We start from the raw sequence: 21,155 nt of genomic DNA, 5'->3' as shown, positions 1-21,155 counted from the left end.
TCTGCCACAAGGAGGCGAAAACCATTAGCTTGACTGCTCCTCCCCAAACCCAGTAAGGTTCCCAGACCTCACCTAATGTGCTCTTTTATATCAGTCAAAAACATAACTGCACTTAAGTCTGAGCGGTGAAACCCATCCTCCCGAAACAACTCTGGTGATCCATATACTATGCCAGGATGTGAAATTACTGCCCCCTTGTTCACATACTTCCTGGCCTTGTCCACCCTGGGGGGCTAATGGCTCCCTGCCAGACCCTGCGCTGAAGCATATTGACCATGCAAAGTTAACTCCTGGAAAAATTGCAAGGATCAGCCTCAAGTCCCTCCTTGTTCTGAGTATTAGTTCCTTTAAGCATTCCCAAATTGTTTCCCCCAAGGAGTACCACAATTATATCTGGTGGCCGGTGATGGGCCTACACAACATACATCAGTGGTATCAGCTGATCCCATATCATGCCCCTCTTTGCACGCCAATGAGTACTGCTTCACCACCAAAGCCCAGCTGCGAACCCTTGAGCAACTTGGATGTGTGCCTATGCGTCCAAAGGACAATACTATGCCTGCAGATCCACACTGCTTTGTGCAAAAGGGAGGGGTAAGGCACACGGCTGTCCCTTTTCAATCCCTCATTCCCAGGGGATGAGTCAGCGACCTCGCTGACCCTTTGCAGCAGTTTTCCAACTCCCCCTTCCCCCAAGCCATAAAGCATAGTTCCCTTGTTCGGTCAGCCAGCCAAATACCCCTCCGCTTAAAGGTGCAGGGTGGTCATTTTAACAAGGGACTCCTTCAAAACTTTTTGGCTCACTAAGGGAACGTCTACACTGGCAAAGTTACAGCACCAGCAGTTACAGCGCTGCTCAGAGAGCACATAAGGAAAACACCTGTTGTGTGTTCACACTGACAGCTGCCTGTGCAACTGCATGTTCACATTTGCCATGCTATTTTGAGTGGTGCACTCTGGGCAGTTATCCCACAGAGCACCACTTAAATGCATCTGATGAAGTGAGCTGTAGCTCACGAAAGCTTATGCTCTAATAAATTTGTTAGTCTCTAAGGTGCCACAAGTACTCCTTTTCTTTTTGCGAATACAGACTAACACGGCTGCTACTCTGAAATCTTTTGCCACTAAGACTTGTGAGAAGGTGGAGGGGGTTGCGGGGCATCCTGAGTCATCATGCCCAGTGATGCATTGCTTTGCATCCCAGCAAACCCTGTGCTTCATCCGCATTTGGCACCATCTTTCAACAGTTTGTGTACTGTGTGCGCTGCCTCTTTCAGGCTGCAGGAATGGATCCCCCAGGAACTGCTCACTCTGATCAACACGTCATGAGTGGCAGTGGAGTTATTCCTTAAACTACAAAGGCAAGAGTACTGTGACGTTGATCTAGCCATGCATAAGAGGTATGACACGAGATTGCTTGTGACTTTCACGGAGGTGCTGATCACAGTGGAACACCATTTTTGGGCTTGGAAAACAAGCACTGAGTGGTGGGATCAAATCATGATGCACATCTGGGATGACTAGCAGTGGCTGCAGAATTTTTGGATGAGGAAAGCCACATTCATGGGACTGTGTGATGAGCTCGCCCCAGCCCTGCAGTGCAAGGACACGAAAATGAGAGCTGCCCTGTCATTGGAGAAGTGTGTGGCAATTGCATGTGGAAGCTGGCTACTCCAGACTGCTACCAATCAGTCACTAACCAGTTCAAAGTGGGAAAGTAGACCATTGGACTCGTGTTGATGGAAGTGTGCAGGGTCATTAATTGCAAATAGTTTCTCAATGGTTCTCCAGGCGCTTGTGGACATTTCACAGACATTAATGTGGACGTTTCACGGACATTAACGCAGGCTGGTCCAAAAAGGTGCATGACGCACGTATTTTGGAACACTGGCCTGTTCAAGAAGCTGCAAGCAGGGACTTTCTTTCTGGACCAGAAGATCACTGTAGGGGAAGTCGAAATGCCCATTGTGACCCTTGGAAACCCTGCCTACCCATTAATGCTGTGGCTTATGAAACCATACACGGGGCAACTTGACGGCAACAAGGAGCGGTTCAACAGGCTGAACAAGTGCAGAATGACTGTTGAGTGTGCATTTGGCCATTTAAAAGTCCACTAGCGATGCCTGTCTGGAAAGCTGGACATGGTTGATGACAATATTCCTATGCTTACAGCTGCGTGTTATACGGTCCACAATATTTGTGAAGGGAAGGAATCATCTGTCAACAACTGCCATGTCTAGTTAAGCTCCACAAGTGACATTTTATGCTAGTTATACAAGCTAATTTTCAGACTTGCAAACTATATATTGTGCGGAACCAAGAACACCAGCACTGGCTCCTCAAGTTCTGAGCTGGGGATGGGGAAGTAGGCAATGGAAGAGACAGACGTGGATTGCAGCAGCTGCAGGATTCCCACTCAGTTGACCCAGCCTCCTCAGCTCTTTATGCAATATTGGAGCAGCTGCCAATCAGGGGGTCTGGAGTGTAGGGACTACATGGAGTGAATTTCATAAGCTTTTAGCAGCACTGTAGGTGAGACGTTCCACTTGCAGCAGCTGCCTGAGTAAGCAAACAACTCAGCATGAGCATCAGTAAATGTCAACAGAGATGACCCTAGCATTTTTGAGTAGGCTTATGAAATGTTTTCAGCTGTAGCTGACATCTGTCCACAGGGGTGCTGGAACAATTTATATAGTGGGGGTGCTGATGATGGAAACCATGAATTTGATGTTTCTTATTACTACTTCAAGACAGGAGGTGTGACAACACTCCCAGCACCCATAGTTCCAGCACTACTGTCTGTCCACTGTGATGACACTGGCCTAAGGATTTTTTGGAGGGTTAGCAAGCTGATATTTCTCAATAAAATCCAAACTTCACTGAACCATTTCACATAAGAAGTAAATACATGCAGGAAATCTTACGGTCCCCTTTGGTTTCTGTCAGTTACCATTTTCAAGGGAATTTTTATAAGGGAAAAGCCTAGAGCAGCGGTTCTCAAACTGACTGGCAGCAGTGCTGTTGACTCTTCTTTTTGGTGGAGTCTGGCACCCAGGTGCAGGCTTGAATATCCAACTTTCTGAGCACAGTTGAAGAGTAAGCGCATTGCCCTGTTCTATATGCGTGGCCTGAGACCAAGGCTAACCACTTTCACATATCCTGTGCATTTAGCCCTATTCCTCTTATAAAGTGAAGTAATTTCCAAAAATGCTGGAGGCTGTGCAACCTGTCCTCCAACTACACTACATCCACACCCATCTCCTTTTTCTCCCATCAAAAATGAACGAGTATACTTGAATATGTAAATGAGTTTCTATCATGGTTTCTCACTTCCTTCTTTCAACAAGCATAGATGATGAAACTAGGGGTGCTGCTGCACACCTTGGCTTGAAAAGGATTCCATTATACACAGGGTTTACAGTTTAGTTCAATGGCTCCGAGCTCCCCCCACCATACAAATTGTTCCAGCAACCCTGTCAACAAGAGGATTTTCCAAGATGTATCCCCTTTCCTCTTCCAAGAGGATTTTCAAGGATGTATCCCCTTTCCTCTTCCAAGAGGATTTTCAAAGACATAACTCCATTTCCCATCAGAATTTTGCAAATGGTTTTCATGTGAAAAAGTGCCTTTTATAGAGGTTTTCTTTGCAGGATTTGATGTAAAAAATATCCACTGTACCAACATTTTCACAAGAAAGGGAAAATTCAGAAACATGATATTGCCTGGAATGAATTCAGAGTTTTTTTCCTTAAAATTTTGAAAAACAAAACCAAACCCCAAACCCTCTTCCCCACACTCTTAATTGGATTTATATTAATTGACCTGGTAGTATTAAGAAGACATAATATATTGAACCTCTATAATTAATGTCTTCCATGAGACCTCAGCACTTTACAAGCCTTAATAGCTTTAGAATACAACAAATGGTCAGTATAGTTTCATTGGATTAATCTGGCAAAATTAATTTATCTGCCCAACAACTCTTTTAGCACGGCACTTATTTTTGAGAGTGGGGAAACAGCCATAGAAAGATTAAGTGATCTATAACAGAGCTTGGAATAAAAATTAGATCTCCCAAGTGCAAGTTCTGTGGTGATCTACTAGCCATTATTATTAACTTCTTCCTTTTGTCCATAAAATCAACATTATAACTGGTATTATAGTGGGAAACCACAGCGAAGAGTTCTAGGACAGGACATGCACATAATCTGAGTTACCTACCCATACATAGAGTTTATGCTTCCAGGCCTAAATTGACACAGCAGTCATGTTGATTGGTATTTTATGTTGTTTTTCACGTGGAAAAATTCCCCACTAGAAACTAGGTGGGTACTATACTCTTCATATTTGACTTTAGAAATTTCTTCAGTGTTGAAAACAGTGCATTTACACACAACATTGCTAAGTTCCTATCAATAAATTCAGTAATATATTAGAAAAAGCATAAGTATATTAAATACTAAGAATTCATATAGAAGACGACGACAGCAGTGGTATTTGTTCATCTGGATTACATATTTGTACAATTCTTTGAAAAGTTATAAAAAACTGTCATTGCTAAATATTTTTACTCTTTGGTTTTTGCTGTGCTGAACAAAACTTGGCAAAAAACAGGAGCAGAAGAGATACTAGTACTTAAAAAACCTGGCAATCCATAAAAATAAGGAGATTAACAGTGATTGTGCAGCATCAACACAACATGGTCAAATAAGAGGACTGAGCAAAAGACTGTACAGTACTTGTAAGTGGATAAGAAACTGTATAGAATATGTAGATAAATCTGACTAAAAAGATGTTACAAAACTGGAATTAAAACTTGAGGCATACTGTAAACATATATATAAAAAATAATTTCTTAACCATTTCACAGCTGATCTGAAAGCATCACACTGATTGCTTCACCTTTTCTGGAGAGCAAATTGTAAAACTGGCCTATCAATATATCAGTGGCTGATCATATAGCACTTAAAAGTGAAAATGGAGAAAAGCCAGATTAGAGAGAACTAGAGCAGGAAGTTGTTTCCAACAGGGAGTTGGATGTCTAAGCATGATGGGAACTGGCCAAACTCAACAAACTCCCAAAAAAAATTCTGAACCTATTATTGTTCTCACTGTTTCACATTACCACCCATTTTTAATGAAGAAGAGAACACAGGCTGAGGGTAGAACAAACTATGCTCCTCAATTTATGTGTTGTAAGCCTATCTGGAGACAGAGTTCTGAAAAAACTTCTAGGAGTTAGCAATAACTTGAATGCATCTTGAATTCTCTGCAGTTTACCACTGACCATACCCCAAAACCTCTCAGTGGAAGCAGATGGTAGAAATAAATAAGGAAAGTTCCGAGGATGGTGGGGTACAGGGTTGATCTCTTTATTAATAAAACTATGTGATGGCCCAAGAAAAGTGGCTGCTTGATCAAAATATTAGTTGAAAAGTTCTGGAATTAAAATCCTCATAGCTAAAGTCTTATTACAAATTTAGGTTGCTGATGGAATGATGAACAAAACGGACTCCTGGGGATTTAACTTTCAAGTATTAGGCAATTAAGTGGCTCCAAGGCACAAACACAAACCCCAAAAGATAAATCAGGTATAGCTCGATAAAACATACAGACTTGTGACATGGTGAAAAAAAATCAGTGCTTCTGCAGTTAGACTCAGGGGGAAGAGTTATGTTAATCTCTTGGGCCATGCTACAGAGTTGGTGAGGGCTAGTAAGGACACACAGGGATAAATGACCCAGTGGGTATCTGGTACTGTTACAATAAGTGTGTCATTTTAAAAGTTGGATGTGCTATTGAAAACAAAAAGATTTCTTGGCATACTACACTCAAAGTCTTCCCACAATTGAAAACAGATTTTCATCATATGTGTTTAACCATTTTTCTGAAAGACGTACTGTGGAAATGGAAATTCAGTTTACTATAACTATAAACTAACTATAGAAAGCTATAAAGCGTTTGAGATAAACATGTAGATTGGCACTGAAAAGCAGATTTTCCAGCATTATGTTCATTAGGCAATATATGCCTTTAGTAATGATTAACACATGCCAGAACTGCTCAATCATCATCAAGATTTCCATATATACCATAGAAGAATTGGTGATTAATTTAAACCCTGCACTCAAAAATCCTACTGTAGGTATTTCAGCATTGGTACATCACTGATTCTGTATCATACTGGGTGAAGATCTGTTAGGTGTCTTTTAGGCTACTGACGTACTATCCTTAGACCCAGTCTATAGGCAGTTTTTAATACCAATATAACCATTTCAGTCGTGTGGGGGGGGGGGGGCAGGGGGATGGTGATTTTTTTTTTTTTAAACTAAAATAGTTAAATTGGTACAGCCCTCTAGTGTAAATTCAGATATGCCAGTTTGTGGATGGGCGCTGTCCCAGAGCACCCCCTCATGGTCTGAGGTGGCCCTACGGACACCATGCTGAGTTCCATCTTAGTTCTTCATAATTTATATTCAGGCCAGAATACTTATAATAATATGCCCCCTTGTGGGGTCTTTAAAATTTCCCAAATACAGACCATTATAGCCCCTTCAGGACCAACTGTTCTCCTCCCTCATTCAGGAATTGTGCCTGCCCTCCTCCTGGATAACAGCAGGTTTCCTCTTCTAGGCACAAGAGCCCCATAGCCATCGTTTTGGGGCTGTGCTAATATTCAGGTCTGCTGCAGCCTTAAACCAGCTTCTCCCAGCTGTCCCCCTTCGTAGCTCAGTCCTTTTGCCTGCAGGCTGGAAAAAATCAGTATGCAATTAAAGACCATCATAACGCACATGCATACGTGGGCCAAACAAGGGCAACCTTAATGATGGCATTTCCTAACTTTTGATGGCTTGATTTTGCACCAGCCTCGATGCTCTTTTAATATACTTTTTGCGTGTCTTATCTATATAGCTTATTCCTGTAAATTATGGGGAATACACTCTACTGATATAAAGCATCTTTATACCAGTACAGTTCCAAATGATATGTACCACTTTAACAATCAGTTTCTAAATGAATATAGTTAAAGCAGGAAAAAAAATTATGTAGACAGGCATTAAGTATCTCTAAGTTCAGTTTAAATGATCCAGTTTTGAAGGCAATGAGCTGTCATGAAGGGTTGGTCACAGACAGACAGTTTTTACACCTTAGTGCAACATTCTTCACATCTTCAATGGTCTTATGAAAGCCACAGCCATCCTTGTTTGAAGTTAACATTTCATGTTTGCCCTGGAAAATTCTCAGGGAACTGTGGTTTCATACACCAGAGTCATTTCCATTTCAAGCAGATTTTAACAAAAACAAATGAATGAACAAAACGGCCAACCCTATAGTGGTGATTCCTGTGTATCTTCAGTTATTTTGTGTCTGTACTAAAAGAAACCATGTTATTTAGTGAAGTAATGCACATTGTTCCGCAAGGATTTTGAGTATGTAGATATAATGTAAAGCTGAGGCATACGTTATCACTGAATAGATTTCCATTAAAGGGATCCTGACAGTTCCTTTTCCTATAACTAAACACAAGTGCAAGACATCAATGACAAGCATATTACACAAAATACAAAAGACTAAATAGATTGAACAGAGCATTAATAATATTAAACCAAGAAAGAGAGGACTGCATACAGTAGTTATGAACAGTTATGTTTGTGAACAGAACTTTTTCATAAGCAAAGAATGTTAAAAATCCACAAGTAATTATCTGGTTATGTTGCTTTTAAAGGCAGTAACAATAAAACCAGAAGTTTTATATCACTAATAGGAATCTATCATTGCAGGAATGTTTTCTGTAGCTAATAGACTTTGGGATTTGGGAACAAAATGAAAACTGCAGTGATTTTGTGCCTGTTCTAAAGCCCTTTGAAGTCAATGGAAAGACTCTCACGGTCTTCAGCAGGCTTTGGATCAAGCCCTCTGTGACTTTTCTCACATACACACCCACACATCTCTCACAAACAAAGAGAACACACTCAAACAGAAAAAGTACTGTTTTTGTTATATACATTTTCCATCACAAAACACTTGTTAAAATGAAGTTACGAATACAGACATGTAGTTAGTAGTAAGGTTAAAAAAAGCAAAACCCCTCAAATTTCAGAAAACTAGGAAATGCAGTTAAAGTTGTGCTTCTTAAAAGACATTCAAACTCACCCTGCCTCGGAGATGCCTGCTGCCACTACCATTAATGAGGATTGTGAAACAACTGCCTTTAGAAGGCTGTCTTTTTCACCAAGAATTTGTAAAATGTTGTGTGTGTATAATACAGGACAGTAAGGAAGACCATAAAGCAGCATAAAAATAATTTAAGACTGAGGTATTCTAGTTTTTATAGTCACTGATAAAGTAGAACTGTTAATTATTGTTTGATAAGGAAACATGAAGTTGATTTTGTTATGACATCATTAGCAAAGTTACCAGTAGTTTACGTGCTTTGTTTGCAAAATGCAACCTTGCCATTGAAGGTTATTTTTAAAAACTCAAACATTCTTCTTAAAAGGCAGTTGTCATAAATATAAAGGGAAGGGTAAACATCTTTAAATCCCTCCTGGCCAGAAGAAAAACCCTGTCATCTGTAAAGGGTTAAGAAGCTAAGACAACCTCGCTGGCACCTGACCAAAATGACCAATGAGGAGACAAGATATTTTCAAAGCTGGGGGGTGGGGAAACAAAGGGTTTTCTCTGTCTGTGTTGCTTTTGCCACGACTAGAGCAGGAATTCAGGTCAAAACTCCTGTAAAGAGTTAATAAGCAATCTAGTTAGATATACGTTAGATTCTGTTTTTGTTTAAATGGCTGATAAAATAAGTTGTGCTGATGGAATGTATATTCCTGTTTTTGTGTCTTTTTGTAAAGTTTTGCCTAGAGGGATTCTCTATGTTTTGAATCTGATTACCCTGTAAGGTATTTACCATCCTGATTTTACAGAGGTGATTCTTTTACTTTTTCTTTAATTAAAATTCTTCTTTTAAGAACCTGATTGCTTTTTCATTGTTCTTAAGATTCAAGGGTTTGGGTCTATGTTCACCTATGGAAGTTGGTGAGGATTTTTATCAAGCCTTCCCCAGGAAAGGGGGTGTAGGGCTTGGGGGATTTTTTTGGGTGGGAAAGATGTTTCCAAGTGGTCTCTTTCCCTGTTCTTTGTTTAAAACATTTGGTGGTGGCAGCAATAAGGTCCAGGGACAAAAGGTAAAATAGTTTGTACCTTGGGGAAGTTTTAACCTAAGCTGGTAAAAATAAGCATAGGGGGTTTTTCATGCACGTCCCCACATCTGTAACCTAGAGTTCAGAGTGGGGAAGGGACCTTGACATGGTGGCAGAGCGGTGGGATTAACTTGAAATCATTTTGAGATCAATTTGAGATTTTTTGAACCAGAAGCACAGATTTTAAAAAGGAATTTTTTTTTTCTTTGGGCTGCTGGAAAGCAGGTTTTAAGCTGAAAGCAGTTAGAATTTTTTTTTTTTTTGTCTCTACTTGGGGGCCAGAGCAGAGACAAAAGGGAATTGTCTTTTGTGAGCTGGAGTTTTCTCTACCTAAAGGCAGGGTAGTTAACCTTCTGCAGGGAAATTCACAAGTCTTCACAGACCTGAAGAGGTGGGTTGTTTTTTTTAACCTAAGAACACTAGAGGGGTTTTTCTGTCTATTTGCCTGGAGACAAAAGTGGTTTTTTTGGTTTTTTTTTTGTTTTTTTTAAAAAGGATTTTTTTGTAGGCTGACAATCACTGTCAGAGAATATAGGTATCTGGTTTACAGCACCACCTTTGTTTGTTTGTTTTTTTTGACAAGCCAAGTTTGTTTATTTTATTTCTAACTCTCTGGTGTAAAGTTATTTAAAAACAGAGAAGCAAACATGACAGAGCCCAAGCCAGAAACAGCCAAAGAGGCTGCCCACAGGAAAGAACTGGAGGCAGCAAGAGAGGCAGAAAAAAACCCAAGAGGCTGCCCACAAGAGAGCTATGGAGGCAGCGAAAGAGGCAGAAAAACACCAAGAGGTTGCTCACAGGAGAGCTATGGAGGCAAAGGAAAAAGAAATGGAGGAGAGGGGAAAAAGAGAGGAAGCATGAACCGGAGTTGGAGAAGGGGGGCTGAGCGGAATCTACTGGATAACCCTAACCATCCTTTCCCAACCATCCACAGATGGGAGCAACTATGTCCACAGTATGATGAATCCCGTGATATTGCTGAATATTTTCTCACCTTTGAGAGACTGTGCATTCTCCATAAAATTTCTGAAGCTCACAAGATGACTACGTTGGTCGCAAAATTCACTGGAAGAGCTCTGGACATATTCAATAAGATGCCTATTGCTGAGGCTTGTGACTATAATAAGTTCAAGGATTTGGTTTTAAAGCAATTTCAAATTACATCTGAAACATACAAAGTAAAATTTCGAACCCTTAAGAGAGGGCCGGAACTAAGTAATGTGGCTTATCTAAACCAGATGAAGGATCTGTTGGATAAATGGATCCAAGGTAGGAGTGTCACTAGCTTTGATGGAATGTGTGATTTGATAGCTCAGGAGCAATTCCTGAATATGTCCAAGGAAATAAAACAGTGTTAATGGGATAAGGAAATGGACTCAGCAGAAAGACTTGCTTCTTATGCTGATCGATACGAGCAGTCCCAGAGCGCCAGAGAGGCAGGGCAAGCCAGAACAAAATGGGTGGAGGGAGGAGAGAGGAACAACCCTGGTCGCAGTGGGAGCGGATACCAGAAGGGACATCCTCAGACCACACCCTACTACCAGGGACAGCCCAAGGCCCCAACTACACACCAAGGAATACTCCAGACACCTTATGGTCCTGCCACACCGTTCTACAGCAACCCACCTCGCCCCAGTGACCCGTCAGCTGGACGATATTTGAAATGTAACGAGCCGGGGCATGTGAAGGCCAACTGCCCAAGAACCCCAACAGATTACATTTCACTGCACCGGAATCACACCAGAGGTCCTCAGGCTCAGATACCTCCCAGATAGCCTCAGAGCGGAGGGAAACTGAGTGTGGGCGGGAAGAAGGTCACCGCATGCAGGGACACTGGAGCACAAGTGTTGGCTGTCCAGGCTTCCTCAGTGGACCCCAATTTAATCGACCCAGAGATCCAAGTGACAATTCAACCCTTCAAGTCCAACTCTTTCAATTTGCCTACAGCCAAGTTGCCTGTCCAGGACAAGGGCTGGTCAGGAACGTGGACTTTTGCAGTCTATGATGATTATCCCATCCCCATGCTGTTGGGAGAAGACTTGGCCAATCATGTGAAGCTAGCCAAGAGAGTGAGAATGGTCACCCGCAGCCAGGCTAAGCAAGCTGTCACGCCTAGCTCTGTTCCAGAAACTTCTACCAGGACCCGGTCAGAGGTGATGGAACTGGACCCCATGCCAAAGTCTGCAACAGCAGTAGTGGATCCAGTTCCAGAGACCCAGACAGAGCCAGTCCCAGAACCGGAACCGGCGGAACAACCTGCAGCAGACCCATTGCCAGCACTGATTCAATACCACCTTGTAACATTCAGCATCACTCAGTGGGAAAATATTCTCCCCTTTAGGACTCTGTTATTCCTACCCTTTGTTTCTCTTCCTTCTCCATTTTTCTCCCATTATTTTGGCTGTGCATCCACCCTCTGAATTTCCTTCCCAACAGAACAACCTATTACTACCCTCATATACTTTGGATTTGCTAGAAACGTCAACGGAATAGTTAACGCTGACAATTAATTATTATCAGGCTTTCAAGGTGATACATCAATGAGATTAATAGGGGACAGGGAGTTCACCAGTCAGTCATTATTTCAGGCTGTCTGCAGACACCATGACAACAGTTATACCCTGTTCACATTTAGACATTTCTCTCTGCAGCAAAATGGGTTGGAAATTTACTTTATAAAAAATGAAAATGTACATTGTCCAGAAATAGGTCATGTGGATCACAAATATATTAGGCAGGTCATGACACACTGATATAGATATTATATAGGCCAATGATGTGGTTACCTACTATTGATGGGGATTAGCCTCACCAGCCTTAACAAGCCTTTCCTGCTAAACTGCTTTTTAAAATACATACACACACACACACACGCACGCACGCCCTAGTGGATTGGTATATGCAAATGCATACACATACCCACACTTGCACATGTCCTAATGATAAGATAAAAAAGTCGTACCTTTTTGCAGACTTGCTCAAAATTAATCTCTCCTCCAAGAGCAAGTTTGGTTACTTGATCCGGTTTTATTTCCTGTGGAAGAAAAATGTTTACTGTTATTACACATGTCTATGAAGAGTACTTTATAATAATGTTTATGAAGGTAAATCTTAGAAAGGTTTAGTAAACTTTGACTACTCCTACTAATTTTAAGGAGAATAGGATCAGTTCTTCAAAGATGGCATAGACACCAATATTTATGTACACTTGCATGTAAAATTTTACTGAATTACTTGCAAAATGTTGCCTTACGTATTTAAAACCAGATTTTTCCTAATCTATTTATCTCATAACCATCACAACAGTACCTGGTTATACTAAAGCCAGTTGGAGTTTTGAGTGAGTACAGTCTGCAGGATCAGATCTCATATTTAGAAACACTCAATTGCCTAAAATAGACTATGGGAGGTTTAGAAATGCCCATTTACCAGAAATTCTGAAATCTTTCCTGCGTAAATATATAGATTTGATTACAGCCCTGTAATTGAGGTTGAAAGGGAAAAATTACTTACCTGTAATTCCACTTCTCTGAAGCTATCATCTATGCAGGATTCTCACGCCAGAAGGGAGAATCCTACACAGCAGGCATCTTTAGAGAAGTATATTTTAAACTAACTGTGACCACAATTAGGACGGATGTATGTATTAGAAAGAATATTAAAATACTTATTAATCTTAGCAACTGTACATATTCAATAGCTATTTTAGAGTTTATATTGGCTTGGTTTTTTTTAAAGGGTATTGAAGAAAATAAATTACATTATAGATTGTTTACCATATGTCCATTGTTTGCCTTATGTCCAGTTTATATTACTAGATTACATGAGGAATGAGTGACTTCCTACATATCTATAGTGTTAAAAATTATAATGCAAGTCATTTATAAAACTGGTAAAGGAAGAAATTTCCAGTTAGGCTCTGGGCTACCTATCACCAGGCCCTGCTTTGTTACTAGTGTTTGAGGAAAATAATTCATAAAATAGATATTCAAATAGGCAGAAAGCTGGGAAGCAACTTAAACATGACAAAGAAGAGTAAATTGGTCCTGTGTTTGCAGTGTGATATGGCAGCAACGAGATCAATGCAACTTTGGGCTGTATATGCAGCCATTCTGTTGCGGAGCAGGGAGATAGACACTTGTTTCTGTGTTGTACCCAGAGCTGTAACACCGTGTTCAAATATGGATACCTCAGAAGAAAAATTGTAGGGAATGAGTTCATAACAACCAGAGTAATTAGTGGTCTAGAGCAACTGATTTACACGCAAAGATTAAATGCTATACATGGAAAACTAGGACAGAGTGGTTAAGTGATGTGCCCACAGTAAGTCACTGGGCAAAGAATTAGGAGATTTGATTCTGCGCACAGTCCACTAGACAATGCTTTTCTCCTATGCAAAATTAGGGAAGCAATTTACAAAAAAATCAGGTATTTTAAGTGGGGATTTTTGCTTATTTTTGGAACTGAAATACACTAAATAGAGTACAAAACTATAGTGTACATTGCAAAGGGAATCTATACAAGCAATTAATGGTATAATCCTAATAACTATGGTAAAACTATCAAACATTACAAATCAATTTAAAATGAGCTATCATAGAAGTCTAGGAAAGAACAGCATAAATTCCAAAGGAAGGAGCAGTCTTCCCCCTCCTCTCATATACATAGAGGGTGGGTGGAAAGGACAGCAGAAGCCAACAACAACTGTGGCAGCAGAGGTGTTGCAGGCCTCTGCCCTTACTCCAAGGGAACCTGTGGAGAAGGCGGCCTCCACCCATATTTCTGCGTGGGCCAGTAGAGACTAGAGTCACATGAGCCCATGCAGATCTTTCCCACAAACATCCACTCCCTAACCCTCCGTGAGATGCCAGAGGGTATGGAACAGTAGAAACTACCAAAGACCATCTTAAGCTAATTGTACTAAAATGTGTCGGAAGAAGTCTCAAGGGAACCCCACTTGGTTCTCTAAGAACTTAGTTGGACTCTAGTCTCATCACTCAGGCGCCTTTATTTGGAATACAGCAAAGCTACACTGAGTTGATCAGACGTAAGGGTAGAGGGTGGGCATAGGGCATATCAACATCCAAAATTACACAGCAAATCTCTGCCTTTATATACATTAAAACATTACAATGCATTTACTATACAATCCCTATGCAGCACGCACTGTCTATGAATGACTTATCCCTTATCTTATCTTACGTTCCAGGCCTATCTTATTTACTGTTTTATGGTCTATTGTAAATGGTTTCCTGGGTGTTTCCCCTTATTTTAGCTAGTACAGACATTCTGTTCCTAGCTTGCTGATTCATTCACTTCCCTAATCCAGTCTCCTAAGAAACTGGACATGGGTGAGGCCTCATTACTCAAGTCAAGGGGGAGGGATAGCTCAGTGGTTTGAGCATTAGCTTGCTAAACCCAGGGTTGTGAGTTCAATCCCTGAGGGGGCCATTTGGGGCAAAAATTGGGGATTGGTCCTGCTTTGAGCAGGGGGTTGGACTAGATGATCTCCTGAGGTCCCTTCCAACCCTGAGATTCTATGATTCTAAGTCAGGCCTACAATATAAAACAGTTACCTTTTCTGTAACTGGTGTTCGAGATGTGTTGCTCATGTCTATTCCACAATAGGTGTGCATGCTCGCCATGTGCACTGGTGCCGGAAGTTTTTCCCCTACCAGTACCCATAGGGGGGAGAGCCCCCCCCGACCCCTGGAGTGGCACCTGCCTGGCTTGGTATAAGGGGAGCTACGTGCTCCCCCACCCTCAGTTCCTTCTTGCCAGACAACTCCAACATAAGGGAATGACGGTGGGATGTGGAATAGACATGAGTAACACATCTCAAAGAACATCAGTTACAGAAAAGGTAACTGTCTTTTCTTCAAAAAGAAAAGGAGTACTTGTGGCACCTTAGAGACTAACAAATTTATTTGAGCATAAGCTTTCGTGAGCTACAGCTCACTTCATCGGATGCATCCTCACTAGACCTGTAAGGCTTGGAGCAGAGGACCAGCAGAAAAATGTCCTGGCCCATGTGGTAGATGGAGACCACCTTCGGGAGGAATGCGGAGTGTGGGTGGAGCTGGACTTTGTCTTTACGAAAGACTGTGTACGGCGGATCGGAGCTCCAAGACTTCCCTGGCCGATGTGATTGCAACCATGAGAGGTGAGACCAGGAGCATGGGGCCAGTAGTTCAAAAGGGGGCCCCGTGAGTCTTGAATATGGAAAAGGACAGTCCAAACCCTTAAGGAACCGGCCAGTCATGGCATGGGAAAATACCGTGTGTCCTTGCACTGGTGGATGGAAGGCAGATATGGCTGCCAGGTGCACCTTGACTGACGAGGGCGCCAGGCCCTGGGCCCTCAGGTGGTGGAGATAATCAAGGATAAACTGGATTGGGGCAGACACCGGGGAGACCCTGGTCCGCCGCCCACCTAGAAAACTGGGACCACTTCACCAAATAAGCGGGGCGAGTGGAGGATTGTCTACTTTCGAGGACGACGCGTTGAACCTGCTCTGAGCACATCCTTTCCTCTCCACCTAATCACTGAGCAGCCACGCCACGAGGTGAAGAGCCACCAGGCTGGGGAGGAGTCAGCTCTGGTCCTGAGAGAGCAGGTCCGGGCGGAGCGGCAACGGCCATGGCAGAGCTACAACCAGGCCTGTCCGGGTCCCGTACCAATGCTGCCTGGGCCACGCTGGGGCAATCAGGAGGACTTGGGCCTTGTCAGTCTTTATCTTCTCCAGGACCCTGCTGATTAGAAGGAATGGGGGAAAGGCATAGAGAAGCCAGCCTGACCAGGACAGGAGAAAGGCATCGGAGAAAGTGCCTCTCCCCAGGCCCCCCCAGAGCAGAACCAAGAGCATCTCCAGTGCTGCCGAGTCGCGAACAGGTCCACTTGGGGAGTTCCCCACCTTCGGAAGAGCTGGTGGGCCACTTCTGGATGGAAGGACCGCTCGTGTTGCGAGGAAAAGTCCCTGCTCAAGTGATCCGCCCTCTCATTCTGGGCACACGGTAGGTGGAAGGCCTTCAGGTGGATGTCGTAGGCTATAAAGAAGTCCCACAGCCTGAGTGCTTTGCGGCAAAGGATCGGGCGCCACCTTGCCTGTTGATATAGAACATTGAGGTCATGTTGTCCGTGAGGACCCTGACTACCCCGCCCTCCAGGTGCGAGCAGAAGGCCATACATGCCAGCCGCACCACCCTGAGCTCCTTGACATTTATATGTAAGGTCAGGTCTTGAGTTGACCACAGGCCTTGGGTCCGAAAGTTCCTCACATGGGCCCCCCCCAACCCAGGTCCAACGCATCGGAGACCAGCTCCAATGATGGGGCGCTGTCCCTGAACCGGACCCTTTGAAGCATGTTGTTTGGGGCCAACCACCATCACAGGGAGGTGATCGCAGACTCCGGCATGGTGAGGACCTTGTCCATGCTGTCCGTGGCCCGGGAGAATTTAGAGGCCAACCAGAGCTGGACAGGACTCATCCTGAGTCTCATGTAATGGACCACGTACGTGCATGCCGACACGTGACCCAAGAGTTGTAGGCAAACCCTGGCTGTTGTCACAGGGAACCTTGTGACCAAGTCGATTAGACCTTTCAGGGTCTCAAATCTGTCTGGTGGGAGAGAGGCCCTGGCCAATACTGCGTCCAGGAGCACCCCAATAAACTCTATGCGTTAGATTGGGACTAACGTGGACTTGGTGTAGTTTACCAACAGGCCCAAGGCGGTGCATGTGGACAGGAGAAGCGCCACGTGATCCCTCACCTGCGACTGGAAGGTGCCCTTGACAAGCCAATCATCCAGATAGGGAAATATCTGGACCCCCCCGCCGTCTGAGGTAGGCTGCTACCACCAACATGCATTTTGTAAACACCCTGGGGGCAGTGAACAGACCAAACAGCTGGACCGTGAATTGGTAATGATTCTGTCCCACCATGAAACGGAGGAAGCACCCGTGCCCCTCGAATATGTGGATGTGGAAGTACATGTCCTGTAGATTGAGGGCAGCGTACTAGTCCCAAGGATCCAGCGAGGGGATGATGGAGGCCAGGGAGACCATGTGGAACTTGAGCTTCACCATGTACTGGTTCAGACCTCGGAAATCCAGGATGGGCCTGAGCTCCCCTTTAGCCTTCGGGATAAGGAAATAATGGGAGTAATACCCCTTGCCCATGAACGCCTTGGGCACCGCCTCTATCACTCCTAGACCTAGGAGCCGCCCCACCGCCTGCTCGAGCAGAGCTTTGTGCGAGGGGTCCCCTGAGGGAGATGGGGGTGGTTGGGCAAGGAGGAAGTAAACTGGAGGGTGTAACCCTGGGAGATGGTGTTGAGGACCCATCGGTCTGAGGTTAGCCGCGACCATTCCGGGAGGAAAACACACACCCGGTTGGAGAAGGGAAGCTTTGTTGGGAGTGGATCCCTGATGAAGACTGGTGGGGTGTCCCCAAGTGTCCCGTCAAAAATGCCTTTTCCCCGCCTGCTTGCCCTTGGAGGACCCAGGCTAGGGAGCAGGCTGAGACTGCCTCTGAGGGCGTCTCTTATAGGCCCGCTGGAGGGTCGTACGGGAGTCCTTCATGCCATTCAGCCTTGTATCGGTTTCCTCAAACAGAGCTTTCCCATGAAATGGGAGATCCTGCATGGAAGACTGCGCCTCTCTGGGCAGCCCAGAAAGCAGGAGCCATGACGCCTGTCTCACGGGCACCGCGGAGGCCACTGATCGTGCGGCCGTGACCGCAGCATCCAAGGCTGCCTGCCCTAGCGGCCGCTGCCCCTTCCTCCACTAGCGCCTTGAACTCCTTACTGTCGCGCTCCTGGAGGGAGTCCTCAAACTTGGGCAGGGAGCCCCATAGATTGAATTCATACCGGCCCAGGAGAGCTTCATGGTTTGCCACTTGTAATGGGAAGCTTGAAGATTAATAAAAACTTTCCTTCCAAAAGAGTCCAGTCTCCGAAAGTCTTTGTTCTTTGGGGTCGGGGCTGGCTGACCCTGCCGTTCCCTGTGACTGACCGAATCGACCACCAGGGAGTTGGCCGCCGGATGGGTATACAAGTACTCCTGCTCCTTAGCGGTTACAAAACTACTTGTGTTCTGCCTTTTTAGAGATCGGGGCCAGTGAGGCCGGTGTTTGCCACAGGGCATTTGAAATCTTAGCCACCCCTTCATGGAGAGGCAAGGCCACCCTACCCGGTACCAATGGAGACAACACGTTAAACAGGGAGTCTGAAGACTCCATCATCTCCTCTACCTGGAGGTGGAGGCTTGCTGCCATCCTTTTAAAAGAGTTCTTGGGCCCTGAAGTCCTCCAGTGGGACGAAGTGGGGGTGGGGCTGCAACCACCTTCTCCGGGCGGGATGAAGAGGCCGGTGCGATGCTCTGGGTGTTGGCTGGCATCGAGGGTCCACCACCTGGTTGGACTCCGGGCACGGTGCTGAGGACATACGTCCCACCGCCTCCTTTCTTGGGGGTCTGGAGCGGGAGGGCAACGGTGCCTCTGAAGATCCGGCCACCGAGGGAGCTCTGCTGGTACCTTTGGGCCAGCCACAATGCTCGGAGCCACTGCACCTGCTGTGGCACCGGCAAGGCCGGCTATTCGGGTTGGCTGGCCTGGCCCACCGAAGGACTGCTGCGAATGGAGACCTGGCTGGCGTAAGACCTGCTGCTGTCTCTGGACCGGGAGGAGCGGCAGTGCCGGGATCTACGATGGCCATGGGACTGCAATTTTGACACGGAGGACCGGTACCTGCGCTAACAGCTGCTCCATGAATGGCTTCGACAGGCAGACCCGCAACGGTGAAATGCCGGCAATCGATGCCTGGGGCTGCGATATCTTGGACACTTGGAGAGGGAACGGCATCGACGACCGTGCCATGATTGACTGTGGTACCCTCTCCAAGACGAGGACTGATGGCGATGCCTGCCGTGGTCCCGCTGATATTCACTCCTTGAGGATGAGCGGTGCTGCGAGTCCCAGCTGGATGGAACCGAGCCAGACAGTCTGGTCGGCATCAAGGGTTATCCACCTGGACTCTGCCCCGAGAGTTCCCACCATGAGTGCAGGGGACTGGACTAGATGGTCCCTTTCACTCCTACAATTCTATGATTCTATGCTTTTCTGTGCTTGCTAAAAAAACCAGTATGCCACAATCAAACACATGATAAAAATTATTATTCTATGACTAGTTTTGTAGTAGTGACTCTTATGGCTGGTCAAATGGACGTTTTCTTTTTTTAAAAAAAGTCAAAGAACTGTCAAGACAAAAAGTAAAAAACAATCTACTGTAGTGTCATGAAGGGTACATCTACAATGCAAAACAACAAACTCACCCGTGGCAACTGGTGTCACAGCCCAGGGCAACTAACTTGGGCTCGCACTATGAGGCTGAAAAACAACAGTCCAGATGTTCCCACTCAGGTCGAAGCCAGGGCTCTGAAGCCTGGAAAAGGGGTGTGTTTCAGAGTTCTGGCTCCAACCCAAGTGGGACCATCTACACTGCTATCTATTCAATGAAAGGCTTTGAATACATGGTGCTGAGACATCCAGTGCTATAATGTCCATTGATACTGTGAAGTTATGATTGGTATCAGGGTGAAGTGGTGGATGTTAAAGGTGGTGCTGATGTAGATTCATAGATACTAAGGTCAGAAGGGACCATTCTGATCATCTAGTCTGACCTCCTGCACAGCGCAGGCCACAGAATCTCACCCACCCACTCCTATGAAAAACCTCACCCATGTCTGAGCTATTGAAGTCCTTAAATCATGGTTCAAAGACTTCAAGGAGCAGAGAAGCCTCCCTCAAGTCAACCATGCCCCATGCTACAGAGGAAGCCGAAAAACCTCCAGGGCCTCTCCAATCTGCCCTGGAGGAAAATTCCTTCCCGACCCCAAATATGGCAATCAGCTAAACCCTGAGCATATGGGCAAGATTCACCAGCCAGATACTACAGAAAATTCTTTCCTGGGTAACTCAGATCCCATCCATCTAATATCCCATCTCAGGGGATTTGGCCTATTTACCCTGAATATTTAAAGATCAATTACTTACCAAAATCCCATTATCCCATCATACCATCTCCTCCATAAACTTATCAAGTAGAATCTTAAAACCAGATAGATCTTTTGCCCCCACTGCTTCCCTTGGAAGGCTATTCCAAAACTTCACTCCTCTGATGGTTAAAAACCTTCGTCTGATTTCAAGTCTAAACTTCCTGGTGTCTATACCCATTTGTTCTTGTGTCCACATTGGTGCTGAGCTGAAATAACTCCTCTCCCTCTCCTGTATTTATCCCTCTGATATATTTATAGAGAGCAAATATGTGTACAGTATTGGCATTGTACTGGAAATAGTGTGGGCTTTGTTGATTAAAAGGAGCTATCGGTGACACTGCTCTTTGATGTTGGTGTACCAGAATAGGACTTTGAGCTGTAACTCTTGGATGAGCCTGAGAACTTTTCAGTCCTTTGCTCAGGGTTGGTGAGAGTGACCTATACTTTGATCCTCCAGCAGAGCGGTACTCTTTTCTTCCTCTCTCAGAAGTTACTGAGGTAGCAGAGGAGTGGGGTTTGTGCGAGGAGGTAGCGTGGGAACTGGAAAGCTGAGCCACACTTAGCCGGTGCCAAAGCAGAGAGAGAATGATTTGCTCCAGGTTTCTCCGAGTCAGAAATGGAAGGCTTCATGGACTTTTCCAGCAGCAACAATTTAAGCCTCACCTACCTATTTTTAAGAGTATTTTTACAAAATAAACCACATATGGGAAGATCTCTCCATTACCACCAATGTGGCCATGGTGCAGACAGTTGAATAAGATTCATCCAAGGCAGCCTGCAGGGAATTTCTAGCTATTAGCAGACCCTCTAGCATGATGAATTTTAATTCTTCCTTGTGCTCCTGCAGAAGTCTTTCCATAAACAGACATAATAACATCCCAACGGAAAGTCATATTTTGTC

General features: G+C 44.5%; 1 protein-coding gene across 4 annotated transcripts in view; it reads right to left on the bottom strand.

The window, feature by feature from the left end:
* Positions 1–21,155, bottom strand: part of SRFBP1 (serum response factor binding protein 1) — a 105,583-nt gene that overhangs the window by 9,875 nt on the left and 74,553 nt on the right. For all 4 annotated transcript variants that reach the window (XM_038403062.2, XM_043514386.1, XM_043514383.1 and 1 more), the window contains one exon: positions 12,166–12,237. In XM_038403062.2, coding sequence (XP_038258990.1) covers positions 12,166–12,237 — 72 coding nt within the window. The remainder of the gene's footprint in view (positions 1–12,165; positions 12,238–21,155) is intronic.

This window comes from Dermochelys coriacea, chromosome 5, assembly GCF_009764565.3.
Source record: "Dermochelys coriacea isolate rDerCor1 chromosome 5, rDerCor1.pri.v4, whole genome shotgun sequence".
In the NCBI taxonomy this organism is placed as follows: domain Eukaryota; kingdom Metazoa; phylum Chordata; order Testudines; family Dermochelyidae; genus Dermochelys; species Dermochelys coriacea.
The sequence above is the reverse complement of the archived record's forward strand: the minus strand, read 5'-3'. Positions and strand labels throughout refer to the sequence as shown.